This window comes from Aegilops tauschii, chromosome 3, assembly GCF_002575655.3.
Source record: "Aegilops tauschii subsp. strangulata cultivar AL8/78 chromosome 3, Aet v6.0, whole genome shotgun sequence".
NCBI lineage: Eukaryota > Viridiplantae > Streptophyta > Magnoliopsida > Poales > Poaceae > Aegilops > Aegilops tauschii.
The window spans coordinates 596236152-596252253 of NC_053037.3; the positions used below are offsets into that span (position 1 = coordinate 596236152).

General features: G+C 45.5%; 4 protein-coding genes across 4 annotated transcripts in view; all 4 read right to left on the bottom strand.

Moving 5' to 3' along the window:
- Positions 1-6366: 6366 nt before the first annotated feature.
- On the bottom strand, positions 6367-7068 carry LOC109740754 (uncharacterized). Its single transcript, XM_020299806.1, has one exon. The coding sequence runs from the start codon at positions 7066-7068 to the stop codon at positions 6367-6369; it is 702 nt and encodes a 233-aa protein (XP_020155395.1).
- Positions 7069-8231: 1163 nt separating this feature from the next.
- LOC109740740 (uncharacterized) overlaps positions 8232-16102 on the bottom strand; it is a 32445-nt gene continuing 24574 nt past the window's right edge. The window contains exon 6 of the mRNA XM_045233901.2: positions 8232-11829. Within this exon, the coding sequence (XP_045089836.1) occupies positions 8396-9175 (780 nt within the window). The 5' untranslated portion in view covers positions 9176-11829 and the 3' untranslated portion in view covers positions 8232-8395. The remainder of the gene's footprint in view (positions 11830-16102) is intronic.
- Positions 12072-14961, bottom strand: LOC109740746 (uncharacterized). Its single transcript, XM_073511249.1, has one exon. The coding sequence runs from the start codon at positions 14955-14957 to the stop codon at positions 14253-14255; it is 705 nt and encodes a 234-aa protein (XP_073367350.1). The 5' UTR covers positions 14958-14961; the 3' UTR covers positions 12072-14252.
- Positions 12225-12692, bottom strand: LOC109740755 (uncharacterized). The gene has a single exon (XM_020299807.1). It carries the CDS (start codon positions 12690-12692, stop codon positions 12225-12227), a length of 468 nt encoding a protein of 155 aa, XP_020155396.1.

Sequence of the window (16102 nt, forward strand, 5' to 3'; positions counted from 1 at the left end):
GCCAGGAATGAAGTCAACACAAAACTCAATGACATCCTCTGTTTGATGGCCCATGGAGATGCTTCCTTCTGGCCTAGCGCGGTTACGGACATATTTCTTTAGGACTCCCATGAACCTCTCAAAGGGGAACATATTGTGTGGAAATACGGGCCCCAGAATGACAATCTCGTCGACTAGATGAACTAGGACGTGCGTCATGATATTGAAGAAGGATGGTGGGAACACCAGCTCGAAACTGACAAGACATTGCGCCACATCACTCCTTAGCCTTGGTATGATTTCTGGATCGATCACCTTCTGAGAGATTGCATTGAGGAATGCACATAGCTTCACAATGGCTAATCGGACGTTTTCCGGTAGAAGCCCCCCTCAATGCAACCGGAAGCAGTTGCGTCATAATCACGTGGCAGTCATGAGACTTTAGGTTCTGGAACTTTTTCTCTGGCATATTTATTCTTCCCTTTATATTCGACGAGAAGCCAGTCGGGACCTTCATACTGAGCAGGCATTCAAAGAAGATTTCTTTCTCTTCTTTCGTAAGAGCGTAGCTGGCAAGACCTTCATACTGCTTCGGAGGCATGCCGTCTTTTTCGTGCAAACGTTGCAGGTCCTCCCGTGCCTCAGGTGTATCTTTTGTCTTCCCATACACGCCCAAGAAGCCTAGCAGGTTCATGCAAAGGTTCTTCGTCACGTGCATCACGTCGATTGAAGAGCGGACCTCTAGGTATTTCCAGTAGGGTAGGTCCCAAAATATAGATTTCTTCTTCCACATGGGTGCGTGTCCCTCAGCGTCATTCGGAACAGCTAGTCCGCCAGGACCCTTTCCAAAGATTACGTGTAAATCATTGACCATAGCAAGTACGTGATCACCGGTACGCATGGCGGGCTTCTTCCGGTGATCTGCCTCGCCTTTGAAATGCTTGCCTTTCTTTCGACATTGATGATTGGTCGGAAGAAATCGACGATGGCCCAGGTACACATTCTTCCTGCATTTGTCCAGGTATATACTTTCAGTGTCATCTAAACAGTGCGTGCATGCGTGGTATCCCTTGTTTGTCTGTCCTGAAAGGTTACTGAGAGCGGGCCAATCGTTGATGGTTACAAACAGCAACGGGTGCAGATTAAATTCCTCCTGTTTGTGCTCATCCCACGTACGTACACCGTTTCTATTCCGCAGCTGTAAAAGTTCTTCAACTAATGGCCTTAGGTACACATCAATGTCGTTGCCGGGTTTCTTAGGGCCTTGGATGAGAACTGGCATCATAATGAACTTCCGCTTCATGCACATCCAAGGAGGGAGGTTATACATACATAGAGTCACGGGCCAGGTGCTGCGATTGCTGCTCTGCTCCACGAAAGGATTAATGCCATCCGCGCTTAAACCAAACCATACGTTTCTTGGGTCACCTGCAAACTCAGCCCAGTACCTTCTCTCGATTTTTCTGCACTTCGACCCGTCAGCGGGTGCTCTCAACTTCCCGTCTTTTTACAGTCCTCACTGTGCCATCGCATCAACTTGGCATGCTCTTCGTTTCTGAACAGACGTTTCAGCCGTGGTATTATAGGAGCATACCACATCACCTTCGCAGGAACCCTCTTCCTGGGGGGCTCGCCGTCAACATCACCAGGGTCATCTCGTCTGATCTTATACCGCAATGCACCGCATACCGGGCATGCGTTCAGATCCTTGTACGCACCGCGGTAGAGGATGCAGTCATTAGGGCATGCATGTATCTTCTGCATCTCCAATCCTAGAGGGCATACGACCTTCTTTGCTGCGTATGTACTGTCGGGCAATTCGTTATCCTTTGGAAGCTTCTTCTTCAATATTTTCAATAGCTTCTCAAATCCTTTGTCAGGCACACCATTCTCTGCCTTCCACTGCAGCAATTCCAGTACGGTACCGAGCTTTGTGTTGCCATCTTCGCAATTGGGGTACAACCCTTTTTTGTGATCCTCTAACATGCGATCGAACTTCAGCTTCTCCTTTTGACTTTCGCATTGCGTCCTTGCATCGACAATGACCCGGCGGAGATCATCATCACCGGGCACTGGTTCCTCTTGATCTTCAGTAGCTTCCCCCGTTGCAGCATCATTGGGCACATCGTCTGGTTCCTCTTGATCTTCAGCAGCTTCCCCCGTTGCAGCATCACCGTATTCAGGGGGCACATAGTTGTCATCGTCCTCTTCTTCTTCGCCGTCTTCCATCATAACCCCTATTTCTCCATGCCTCGTCCAAACATTATAGTGTGGCATGAAACCCTTGTAAAGCAGGTGGGTGTGAAGGATTTTCCGGTCAGAATAAGACTTCGTATTCCCACATGTAGGGCATGGACAACACATAAAACCATTCTGCTTGTTTGCCTCAGCCACTTCGAGAAAATCATGCACGCCCTTAATGTACTCGGAGGTGTGTCTGTCACCGTACATCCATTGCCGGTTCATCTGCGTGCATTATATATAATTAAATGTGTCAAAAACCATTACAGAACATCATGAATAGATAATTAAGTGACCAAATTAATAGAAGTTCATCATCACATAAAACCAAAGTACATGCTTAGTTCTCATCTAACAACATATAGCTCTCCAGAGCATCTAATTAATTAAACCATACATTGAAACTATGTAAAACATTTCAATGCAAAAACAAATGTGATCATAATCGCAACCAAGGTAACAATTGATCCAACGGCATAATGATACCAAGCCTCGGTATGAATGGCATATTTTCTAATCTTTTTAATCTTCAAGCGCATTGCATCCATCTTGATCTTGCGATCATCGACGACATCCGCAACATGCAACTCCAATATCATCTTCTCCTCCTCAATTTTTTTTATTTTTTCCTTCAAGAAATTGTTTTCTTCTTCAACTAAATTTAACCTCTCGACAATAGGGTCGGTTGGAATTTCCGGTTCACATACCTCCTAGATAAGTAAAATCTATGTCACGTTGGTCGGCATAATTTTCATAAACAATAAATGAACCAATAGTTATAAAGATAATATATACCACATCCGAATCATAGACAGGACGAGGGCTGACGGGGGCGGATACCAAAACCATCGCACTATATAATAACAAGCAATACAATACTAAGAAAATTAGACAAGTATCTATCTAAAGTAAGAATTTTTTTTTCTTTCAGAAAGAAGATAAGAACAAGAGGCTCACCATGGTGGTGCCGGCGACGAGATCGGCGCGGGCGATCGACGGCGGTGAAGACGGGAATGGGACGTGACGGGCCGCTAAACCTAGACAAATCTCGAGGAAAATGGAGCTTTGAGATCGAGCTTCGAGAGGAGAAAGCTTAACTACTGTAGCTGGGGCATTTCATCGAACACCTCATGTGCATCGGAGGTGAGCTAGAGCACCACAAAGCCCTCCCCTCGCCGGCCAAAGAAAAACAGAGCACTGGAGTGCTCTGCTCGCGGGCGAGGGGTATATATAGGCACCTCATTGGTCCCGGTTAGTGGCATGAACCGGGACTAAAGGGCAGCCTGTGGTCCCGGTTCAAGCCACCAACCGGGACCAATGGTGGTGGGCCAGGAGCGAGGCCCATTGGTCCCGGTTCGTCCCACCAACCGGGACCAAAGGGGCCATACGAACCGGGACCAATGCCCCCACGAGGCCCGGCAGGCCCCTGGCCTCACGAACGGGGACCAGTGCCCCATTGGTCCCGGTTCTGGACTGAACCGGGACTAATGGGCTGACCCGGCCTGAACCAAAGCCCTCTTTTCTACTAGTGCTTTGCGGCTGGCATGCTGCAGCCGTGTCTTAGTTATTAGTGGCAAACTCATCTGCACGAGGGTGTCGACGTGTGGTTTCGTCTTGCTGGTGCAAGGAGTCATTGACTTCATCCGCATGTTCCAGCGTTGTGCTATCTGGTTCTGCTACCAGCCGTTATCAGGGCCAACCTTACACTCTTGACTCTTCATAACATCGGTGGCATGCTTCAGTTGCATGCTTGCAATTCATCTAGTAATGCTAACAAATGTAGAGGTGTTCAAGTGCACAAACCTCTTTGTGGCCCAAAACTGCTTAAATTTTCTGTGAATTGATATTAAGTGTGTGTATATTATCGTCGCCACTGAGTGACAAGATTATAGTTGAAGAGGCATGGTTCTAAGGTTTTTTGACAAATATGTTGGTAAATTTTCTCACAAATTCTTAGCTACATGAGTTTTTTTTAGTGTATATGGTTGTAATGAATTTTAGTGGCGTTCTTATACAAAGTAAGAGGGGTGAAGAAACAAACAAAAGTATAGTACCATGCCTTGAAGAGGCAAACTATTTCCATTTTACAGTAGAGATTTTATTGTTGTTAGGTCGTTCTCTCGGGCGACACGGGAGGTGACTAGGGTTACCCCCGTGCCTCCACTTCTAGGCCCCTCATCTTCCTTGCCGCCACCAGAGGAGGCTGCCGGGCAAGCCCGTGCGCCGCCGGTGAAGGTGGCGGCGGGGATTTCGTCTCTCCGGTCTCAGCAAAGGGAATGGGGCTCCAGGGCAGCGGCCCTGCTTGGAAAGCCGACGTCATCTTTGCGTCTGGCGGTGCTCATGGGAGAGGGTCGGTGTCCTCGGCAGCGACGGCAGGCGCGATACATGGCCGGCGGTCTGCTCCGACGGTTCTCCTAGTGTCGGATCTGAAGTTTCCCGTCTTGTCCACTTCCCGCCGGATCTCGCGCCGGTGATCATGTATCACCGGCCTGATGGTGGCTGGGCACGGTGGTGTGAGTTGGGTTCGGGAGAAATCCTTTGGTGGCTTGGCCATCCATGTCGGTGACATCGCCCGCGGGCGCTGCTCCCCTCCTTGGAGGCACCAACGAGATCCCTTCTGCCCACCACCTCTTCTCCGACCCAAGGTTAATTCCCGTTATCCCTTGCGGATGCGGCGGCGGCAGCACTCGGTGTCGTTACCTCCATTGGGGTGCCATTTGGCTAGGAGAGGATGGTGTGTGGTGCCATGTGGTTGATTCCGACTCCTGACCCCCCTCCCCCCCCCCCCCCCACCCGGACGAAAGTCCAAAACCCGCGTGCTTGGGCGGCGGCGATGCCTTGCTCGTCGTACCCTTCATGAAGGCGTCGTCTGGGGAGGCTTGGGTGTTCGGGAGAAGGTTGTTCTCGCGATCGGATCAGGGTGGCAAGGGCTGGTGGCGGTGGTGCGGAGGTTCGCAGGTGGAGCGACATGTCATCTACAGCATGAAGACAATGAGTACTGTCGGCATGAGGCAGCTGGATCTCGACGACAGAAGTGTCTGGATGAACGAGCGCGGGGTGGTGGCGTTGTTTGGCGCCGTGGCGGCAGGACTGGCAAGGACGATGCGTCAATACCTGCTCTTAAGATAGACCGGTGGAAGATAGTGGTGACGACCCATGAGAGTGCGTCAGACCTGTTTGTGCCCCACACCTAGTGTGTGGCTTCGTTCAGGCCTTCGGTTTTAGATGTTAGGCTTTGGTGAAAGGTCTGGGTATTCGGCTCAGGCTTACTGCATCCCTTCATCAATTGGATAGGAGTTGCGACAAATGTCACCAGGATGGCGGGTTCAGACATATTGATGTATTAGCTTGTAAGGTCCGTGTGAATAATTAATAAAATGACTGCATGCATCTCCCAGGTGCAGAGGCCGGGGTCATCCGTATGGTATCGCATAAATCCATGATGCTCAATCCAATAATCATCTCCCGTTAAATACCAAATAACATCATGCAGAAGAAACCAGCATACGATTTTTTTTCATATCTGAATATGGATTATTTTATTATCAAGAACATTTTTTATTTCATTTTTTCAGTTAATCTATCCATCACAATTAGCTATGATTTTATCAGCAATGCAAACTTATCATATGAATAAGAATAACAAGGTAGATACATACCAAAATAATAACTGAGCTTATCATGGACAACATTTGCAACTATGAAGGGAATCTGGCTAGGTGTGACGCAACCATCAACCATGTGGCTTCGACCTGGCGTGTCCTATGCATGATTAGTGAGATCTACAAAATAAAGATTGTGTGCTAATCAAGAATCTTGTGCAGCTAAAAAAATTGAATCTTAAGGTCTAAAATCATCTTGCTGTTATCATTTACCACAAAAATCAAACCAGTGACACAAACCTAGCAAATACATGATGAATTCACATCATACACATTTTCTCTTGTCATGCATATATTCATCAAAAAGCCCCAAGAGATTTTATCAATATCGCAAAATCTGAGATGGATCAAAACTTTGGTCTTTGTTTCTATAATTTCAGTACATTAATTTGTACTCTATATAGATATGGCAAAACTGTATCAAGATCGGCTCATCCTCAAAAAGGCAGATGCCAATCACAGGGAGTAGGGTGATGTGGAGTATCTATGAGCTAAGAATGTTTAAAAGAGATACTCTGTTCTGGACTAATTTCCTGAACAGATCTCCTGCTCCATTCTGAAGATCTTCGATACTGCACTCTAACTCCTGCAATTGCTCCTCCTTGCAGACAATTGCCTTCTTCTTGTAAAATGCCTTGCAGACAAGAGACTGCTTTGGCATTTCCATTTGCTTCAACAAGAGATGGAGTGTGGACTCCAACAGAGAGATGCAGATCTCTCTTGCCTTGGTCAAGAGCATGACCATCTTGTCAAATGCAGGCTTCTTGGCAGACTTCTTGAAATGTTTCCTGGCCTTTTTCCCCAAGCGAATAAAAGACTGGATCTTGGCTTGAGCAGCTGCATCATCTACTTTTCTTAGAGCCAGTTGGAGCTCTTGGATGATGACCATCATCTCGGCGAAGGTCTCTTGCATGGTGCTACAGTGATCTAACAGCTCAATGGAGCATTCCATCTCTCCATCCAACATGTTCCTCTGCAGGGAGGAGCAAGCTTGGTTGCTTGGTAGGCAAATAATCGCTTCAAGACCATCGTAGATGCTTGCAAGACTCCTGAGACCATCGCACATCGCGCTGATGGAATTGGAGGAAGAGATGCTTGCTTCTAGGCAGTGGAGCTCTTGCTCGACTTCGGTCTCACTGACGTGAGGCCTAGGAGGCAAACTTATCGATCTTTGGTGGAAAGCCATATCTGAGCTTCAAGCTTATCGCTGTCTTGTGGTGGATGAGAGGAGGAGAAGCAGAAAATAAGAGATTCTTGTTTGATGTATCTACCGTTCCGCTCCCGCCTATTTATACAGAAGATGTGTACAGCTGTGCCGTAGCATCTGATTGGTAGACATGAAGAATCATGCCATTGCATCTCCCACATGTTGTCTGCTATGCCTTGAGATCGCAACACTAAAGTCTTCTCATGTTTAGTACATTGTTTTCTGTGCCTAATGTCCATGAGATGAGTCACCACAATATCATGTTCCAGCCATTGGCAGCAAGAACCAATGAAAAAAGATGCGGTTTAGTCTGACGGTGGATCTTGGCATAATTGCACGCCCATGCAATTATTTAATGGACCGCTAACCTGGCATTTAGCTGTACCATGCCTTTTAATAAGGTATTTTCCTTGGTGGGCACTGCTGGGTATCACAAGTTAGAGCCTCGACGGTCGGTGCTGGCATGTTTAGGCCACGGAAACAAGATCCACTGCACAAGATTCATGTTAGTGGTTCAGCGTGTTATCCCCATTTTTTCAGTTTGAGGCTTTCAGCCACCCACCGTGTGAGTAGCATGACCATTCGATATCTAACCACTACACAGACAAGCTTTAATTTGATGTGTGTCTCTAGTTTTTTCAATGTTTTTGTACAATCCTGTTACCTTTTAGTCGTACTAACTGATTCTCGGGCATCGGCATCGTTACTTTGGTGAAGTTTGAAATAACAAATAAGCATATAAAGAATCGGTTGTTCTTTGTGTATTTTTTCTCGAAAAGGGTTCTCTGTGTGTTGAGAATCATTATATGGAAAGGAACAAAACTTTGCGCACTAGCAAGTTTGGATTACGTCTTGCCCAGATTATTGCTGATCCGGTAGAACATGCAAACAGCTTGGTTCTAGGGTAATTTTCATTTTCTTCAATGCTTAAATGATATAGATGTCAATGATGTTTAGAATTTGAGCGCACTAATTATGCCAGACTGAACAGCCATGTGGTGGTGGTGGACAATAAAATTGATTGATTCTTCCAAGTACAAGTTGAGACCATTTGACTTTGAGCTGGCATGTTTCATGCATAAGGAACAAGATTCACTAACCATGGGCTTCAAAATAGACTATACTGGGATCACAAACACGTCTTCAAGGAAGAAATGGTCAAATGGATCAAAACTTTTCTTTCTCTTTCTGTAGTATCATGTACATTTACAGTATAGTGTATACATATGGCAAATTGTATGAAGATCAGCTATTCCTTAAAAAGGCGGATGCCAATCGGAGGGCGCCAAGAGTGACTTGGGAGTATCTATGAGCTAAGGATGTTGAGTAGGGAAACTCTGCTCTGGACTAATTTTCTGAACAGATGTCCTGCCCCACTCTCGAGATCTCTGATACTGCACTCTAGCCCCAACAATTGCTCCTCCTTGCAAACAGCTGCCTTCTTCTTGTGAAATGCCTTGGAAACAAGAGACTGTTTAGGCATTTCGATTTGCTTCGACAAGAGACGGAGTGTGGACTCCAGGAGAGGCACAGAGATCTCTCTAGCCTTGGCCAACAGCATGACCATGCTACAATCTGCAGGAGCCTTCTTCGCGGTCTTCTTGAAAAGATTCTTCGACTTCTTCACCAAGCGGGTGTAGGATTGGATCTTGGCCTGAGTAGCTGTGTCATCACCTTTCCTTAGAGCCACTTGCAGCTCTTGGATGATGGCCTTCATCTCGACGAAGATCTCTTGCATGGCGCTGCAGAGATCTAGCAGCTCAAGAGAAGCGTCCATTTCTCCATCCAACATGCTCCTCTGCTGGGAGGAGCAAACTTGGTTCCTTGGTAGGCAGATGATTTCTTCAAGACCATCGTAGATGTTTGCAAGAGTCCTGAGACCATCGCACATCGTGCTGATGGAATTAGAGGAAGAGATGCTTGCTTCTAGGCTCTGAAGCTCTAGCTCGACTTCGGTCTCACTGACGTGAGGCCTAGAAGGCAAACTTGTCGATCTTTGGTGGAAAGCCATGTCTGAGCTTGAAGATTTGCTCTGTATTGTGGTCGAAGAGAGGAGGAAGAAAGAAGAGCTTCTAGTTTGATGCATCTACCATTCTGCTGACGCCTATTTATACAGAAGATATGTGTACAGCTGTGCTGCAGCATCTGATTAGTAGACATGAAGAATCATGCCATTACATCAGCCTAGAGATCTGGCAGAAGCATAGAGATCCCAACACAAAAGTCGTCTCATGTGCACTCTGTCATGTTCCACTAATTGGGAGCAAGGACTAATTAACAATGGTATAGTTTGATAAGTGATCTTCACATAGTTGCATGCTCAAGCTATCATTTAGTGGAACCTTGTCAGTTCAAGCCCCGAGAGTTTGTCCCCCATCTTCAAGGCAAGTTCATGCCGCTCTGCTGTCTTCTTATATCGTTTCATACATTTATGAACGAGTATATAGGCCTGTCGAAAGTGTCTTAATTATCAGGGGCAAACTCACACGCGAGGACCAGTTTTTTGTGCTGGATGATCTAGACAGCTTGATCATGTGTGTGATGACTAGCCCTCTTCATGCTTTGCCGCTGGCATGTTGCAGCCGTGTCTTAGTTGTTAGTGGCAAACTCATCTGCACGAGGGTGTCGACGTGTGGTTTCGTCTTGCTGGTGCAAGGATTCATTGACTTCATCCGCATGTTCCAGCGTTGTGCTATCTGGTTCTGCTAACAGCCGTTGTCCAACCTTACACTCTTGACTCTTCATAACATCGCTGGCATGTTTCAGTTGCATGCTTGCAATTCATCTAGTAATGCTAACAAATGTAGAGGTGTTCAAGTGCACAAACCTCTTTGTGGCCCAAAAATGCTTAAATTTTCTGTGAATTGATATTAAGTGTGTGTGTGTATATATCGTCGCCACTGAGTGACAAGATTATAGTTGAAGAGGCACGGTTCTAAGGTTTTTTGACAAATATGTTGGTAAATTTCCTCACAAATTCTTAGCTACATGAGTTTTTTTAGTGTATATGGTTGTAATGGATTTTAGGGTCGTTCTTATACAATGTAAGTGGGGCGAAGAAACAAACAAAAGTATAGTACCATGCCTTGATGAGGCAAAATATTTCCATTTTACAGTAGAGATTTTATTGTTGTTAGGTCGTCCTCCCGGGCGACACGGGAGGCGACTAGGGTTACCCCGCGGCACTCCTAGCCCCTCATCTTCCTCGCCGCCACCAGAGGAGGCCGCCGGGCAAGCCCGTGCGGCCGCCGGTGAAGGTGACGGCGGGGATTTCGTCGCTCCGGTCTCGGCAAAGGGAATGGGGCTCCAGGGCGGCGGCCCTGCTTGGAGAGCCAACGTCATCTTCACGGCTGGCGGTGCTCATGGGAGAGGGTTGGTGTCCTCAGCGGCGACGGCAAGCGCGGTACATGGCCGGTGGTCTGCTCCGGCGGTTCTCCTAGCGGCGGATCTGAAGTTTCCCGTCTTGTCCACTTCCCGCCGGATCTCGCGCCGGTGATCTTGTCTCACCGGCCTGATGGCGGCTGGGCACGGTGGTGTGAGTTGGGTTCGGGAAAAATCCTTTGGTGGCTTGGCCATCCATGTCGGTGACACCGCCTGCGGGCGCTGCTCCCCTCCTTGGTGGCACCGACGAGATCCCTTCTCCCCACCCCCTCTTCTCCGACCCAAGGTTAATTCCTGTTATCCCTTGTGGATGCGGCGGCGGCAGCGCTCGGTGTCGTTACCTCCATTGGGGCGCCGTTTGGCAAGGAGAGGCTGGTGTGTGGTGCCATGTGGTTAATTCCGACTCCTGGCCCATGAGAGTGCGTCAGACCGGTTTGTGCCCCACACCTAGTATGTGGCTTTGTTCAGGCCTTCGGTTTTAGATGTTAGCTTTGGTGAGAGGTCTGGGTATTCGGCTCAGGCTTACCGCATCCCTTCATCAATTGGATAGGAGTTGCGACACAATGTCGCCAGGATGGCGGATTCAGACATATTGATGTATTAGCTTGTAAGGTCCTTGTGAATAATTAATAAAATGACTGCATGCATCTCCCAGATGCAAAGGCCGGGGGTCATCCTCCTTTTCGGAAAAAAAATGTGTTAACATTAGGATATGGTATCTCATAAATCCATGATGCTCAATCCAATAATCATCTCCCATGAAATACCACATCATGCAGAAGAAACCAGCATACAATTTTTTTCATATGTGAATATGGATTATTTTATTACTAACAACAAGGCCCTTGCGTTGCACCAGAAGAAAAAAATCCACTCATATCTCTAGCTGGGTCAGTTCTTTTAACAAACTGTGCATGGCCGGCTGGCAGGTTATGAGATCGAACCCTTCCATCGGCAATTTTATTTTTCTCCGAACAAAGGCCATAGTGCGCCGCCATATGGGCTTCCAAACGGGTGGCAAGTAACGAAACCAAATAGGGTACGTGAAATTAATTGAAACAGGACCAAACAAAGCGGGACGAAACCAAGAATATCACCTCCCTTTAATAGTAGGTATAGATTAAGAACATTTTTTGTTTCATTTTTTCAGTTAGTCTATCCATCACAATTAGCTATATGATTTTATCAGCAATGCTAACTTATCGTATGAATAAGAATAACAAGGTAGATACATACCAAAATAATAACTGAGCTTATGATGGACAACATTTGCAACTATGAAGGGAATCTGGCTAGGTGTGACGCAACCATCAACCATGTGGCTTCGACCTGGCGTGTCCTATGCATGATCAGTGAGATCTACAAAATAAAGATTGTGTGCTAATCAAGAATCTTGTGCAGCTCAAAAAAAATTGAATCTTAAGGTAATGTTAACTTGTAAAAAAAACTTGCATGTAGGTCTAAAATCATCTTGCTGTTATCATTTACCACAGAAATGAAACCAGTGACACAAACCTAGCAAATACACGATGGATTCACATCATACACATTTCCTCTTGTCATGCATATATTCATCAGAAAGCCCCAAGAGATTTTATCAATTATCGCAAAATCTGAGATGGATCAAAACTTTGGTCTTTGTTTCTATAATTTCTGTACATTTGTACTATATACATATGGCAGAACTGTATCAAGATCGGCTCATCCTCAAAAAGGCGGATGCCAATCACAGGGAGTAGAGTGATGTGGAGTATCTATGAGCTAAGAATGTTTAAAAGAGAAACTTTGTTCTGGACTAATTTCCTGAACAGATCTCCTGCTCCATTCTGAAGATCTTCGATACTGCACTCTAACTCCTGCAATTGTTCCTCCTTGCAGACAATTGCCTTCTTCTTGTAAAATGCCTTGCAGACAAGAGACTGCTTTGGCATTTCAATTTGCTTCAACAAGAGATGGAGTGTGGACTCCAACAGAGAGATGCAGATCTCTCTTGCCTTGGTCAAGAGCATGACCATCTTGTCAAATGCAGGCTTCGTGGCAGACTTCTTGAAATATTTCCTGGCCTTTTTCCCCAAGCGAATAAAAGACTGGATCTTGGCTTGAGCAGCTGCATCATCTCCTTTTCTTAGAGCAAGTTGGAGCTCTTGGATGATGACCATCATCTCGGCGAAGGTCTCTTGCATGGTGCTACAGAGATCTAACAGCTCAATGGAGCATTCCATCCCTCAATCCAACATGTTCCTCTGCTGGGAGGATCAAGCTTGGTTGCTTGGTAGGCAAATAATCTCTTCAAGACCATCGTAGATGCTTGCAAGACTCCTAAGACCATCGCACATCGTGCTGATGGAATCTGAGGAGGAGATGCTTGCTTCTAGGCAGTGGAGCTCTTGCTCGACTTCCGTCTCACTGACGTGAGGCCTAGAAGGCAAACTTATCGATCTTTGGTGGAAAGCCATATCTGAGCTTGAAGCTAATCGATGTCTTGTGGTGGATGAGAGAAGGAGAAGCAGAAAATAAGAGCTTCTTGTCTGATGTATCTACCATTCCGCTGCCGCCTATTTATACAGAAGATGTGTACAGCTGTGCCGTAGCATCTGATTGGTAGACGTGAAGAATCATGCCATTGCATCTCCCACATGCTGTCTGCTATGCCTTGAGACCGCAACACTAAAGTCTTCTCATGTTTAGTACATTGTTTTCTGTGCCTAATGTCCATGAGATGAGTCACCACATTATCATGTTCCAGCCATTGGCAGCAAGAACCAATGAAAAAGATGCGGTTTAGTCTGGCGGTGGGTCTTGGCATAATTGCACGCCCATGCAATTATTTAATGGATCGCTAACCTAGCATTTAGCTGTAACATGCCTTTTAATAAGGTATTTTCCTTGGTGGGCACTGCTGGGTATCACAAGTTAGAGCCTCGACGGTCGGTGCTGGCATGTTTAGGCCACGGAAACAAGATCCACTGCACAAGATTCATGTTAGTGGTTCAGCGTGTTATCCCCATTTTGTCAGTTTGAGGCTTTCAGCCACCCACCGTGTGAGTAGCATGACAATTTGATATCTAACCACTACACAAACAAGCTTTGATGTGTGTCTCTAGTTTTTCCAATGTTTTTGTACAATCCTGTTACCTTTTAGTCGTACTAACTGATTCTCGGACATCGGCATATTTACTTAGGTGAAGTTTGAAATAACAAACAAGCATATAAAGAATCAGTTGTTCTTTGTGTATGTTTTCTCGAAAAGGGTTCTCCGTGTGTTGAGAATCATTATATGGACAGGAACAAAACTTTGCGCACTAGCAAGTTTGGATTACGTCTAGCTCAGATTATTGTTGATCCGGTAGAACATGCAAAAAGCTTGGTTCTAGGGTAATTTTCATTTTCTTCAATGCTTAAATGATATAGATGTCAATGATGTTTAAAATTTGAGCGCACTAATTATGCCAGACTGCACAGCCATGTGGTGGTGGTGGACAATAAAATTGATTGATTCTGCCAAGTACAAGTTGAGGCCATTTGACTTTGAGCTGGCATGTTTCATGCATAAGGAACAAGATTCACTAACCATGGGCTTCAAAATAGACTATACTGGGATCACAAATACGTCTTCAAGGAAGAAATGGTCAAATGGATCAAAACTTTTCTTTCTCTTTCTGTAGTATCATGTACATTTGTACAGTATAGTGTATACATATGGCAAAATTGTATGAAGATCAGCTATTCCTTAAAAAGGCGGATGCCAATCGGAGGGCGCCAAAAGAGTGACTTGGGAGTATCTATGAGCTAAGGATGTTGAGTAGGGAAACTCTGCTCTGGACTAATTTTCTGAACAGATGTCCTGCCCCACTCTCGAGATCTCCGATACTGCACTCTAGCCCCAACAATTGCTCCTCCTTGCAAACAGCTGCCTTCTTCTTGTGAAATGCCTTGGAAACAAGAGACTGTTTAGGCATTTCGATTTGCTTCGACAAGAGATGGAGTGTAGACTCCAGCAGAGACACAGAGATCTCTCTAGCCTTGGCCAACAGCATGACCATGCTACAATCTGCAGGAGTCTTGTTCGCGGTCTTCTTGAAAAGATTCTTGGACTTCTTCACCAAGCAGGTGTAGGATTGGATCTTGGCTCGAGTAGCTGCATCATCCCCTTTCCTTAGGGCCACTTGCAGCTCTTGGATGATGGCCTTCATCTCGACGAAGATCTCTTGCATGGCGCTGCAGAGATCTAGCAGCTCAAGAGAAGCGTCCATTTCTCCATCCAACATGCTCCTCTGCTGGGAGGAGCAAACTTGGTTGCTTGGTAGGCAAATAATCTCTTCAAGAACATCGTAGATGTTTGCAAGAGTCCTGAGACCATCGCACATTGTGCTGATGGAATTAGAGGAAGGGATGCTTGCTTCCAGGCTCTGAAGCTCTAGCTCGACTTCGGTCTCACTGGCGTGAGGCCTAGAAGGCAAACTGATCGATCTTTGGTGGAAAGCCATATCTGAGCTTGAAGCTTTACTCTGTATTGCAGGTGATGAGAGTTGAAGAAAAGAACAGTTTTGGGTTGATGTGTCTACTGCTCTGTTGAGGCCTATTTATACAGAAATGTACAAGCAGTAGCATTTGATTGGTAGACACTAAGAATCATGCCATTACATCTCCCAGATGCTGTCTGCTTGCTATGTCTTGAGATCTGGCAGAAGTATAGAGATGGCAACACTAAGTCTTCTCATGTTTAGTACATTGTTTTGCGTGTCTACTGTCCTTGAGATGAGCCATCACATAATCATGTTCCAAAAATTGGCAGCAAGAACCAGCAGGGAGGTTTAGTATGATGGATCTTGGCATAATTGCACGCTCAAGCCATTATGTAAAAGATCGCTAACTTAGCATCTACCTTTATCATGCCTTTATAAATTATTTTCCTTGGTGGGCACTCTTGCAAATAAAAGTTAAAGCCTCGGCGACTGGAGCTGGCATGTTTAGGCCATGGAAACAAGATCCACTGCTCAAGATCTATCAGCGGTTTCGCATTATCCTCATTTTTTTCAGTTTGAAGCTTACAGAAAGAAGATTTTGATATACAGAGTGCCTTCGAGAGCTAAGTTTTTATTTCTAAACACCTAGTTCGGGTTTAGCTTTCTGGGTTTATCTTCATAGCTGTTCTCTTGTATAGCTGCACAGTTAGATAGATAGATGGCTTTTTTTATTTCTTTTCCTTTTACTTACTTGTATATACTTTATATAAAATTTATAAAAATTCTGTGGAAAGAAACTCTTACAGTTTTGACAACCTATTTTGTCAAGGTTCTGTACAATCTTATTACCTCTTGGTCATACTAACTGATTCTCCAACATCAGCATCTTTATTTTTGGTGAAGTTGGAAGCATATAAAGCATCGATTGTTCTCTGTGTATTGAGAATCATTATATGGAGAGGAACAAAAGCTTTGCGCGGTGGCAAGTTTGGATTAGGTCTTGCTCCGACTACTGTTAATCCTAAAGAACAGGGAAAAGGCTGTGGTTCTACAGTAAATGTTTTTTTAATTCACCTTCCAAGCTTAAATGATATAGATGCGACGATGTTAAAATTTGAGTACACTAGTTTGGACCTTGTTGTATGAAATAAAAGAAAAGTTTGGAC

Excerpts from the sequence above, each read along its gene's own strand:
- LOC109740754 (XM_020299806.1), bottom strand. The coding sequence starts at position 7,068 with ATGGCTTTCCACCAAAGATCGATAAGTTTGCCTCCTAGGCCTCACGTC.
- LOC109740755 (XM_020299807.1), bottom strand. The coding sequence starts at position 12,692 with ATGGAATGCTCCATTGAGCTGTTAGATCTCTGTAGCACCATGCAAGAG.
- LOC109740746 (XM_073511249.1), bottom strand. The coding sequence starts at position 14,957 with ATGGCTTTCCACCAAAGATCGATCAGTTTGCCTTCTAGGCCTCACGCC.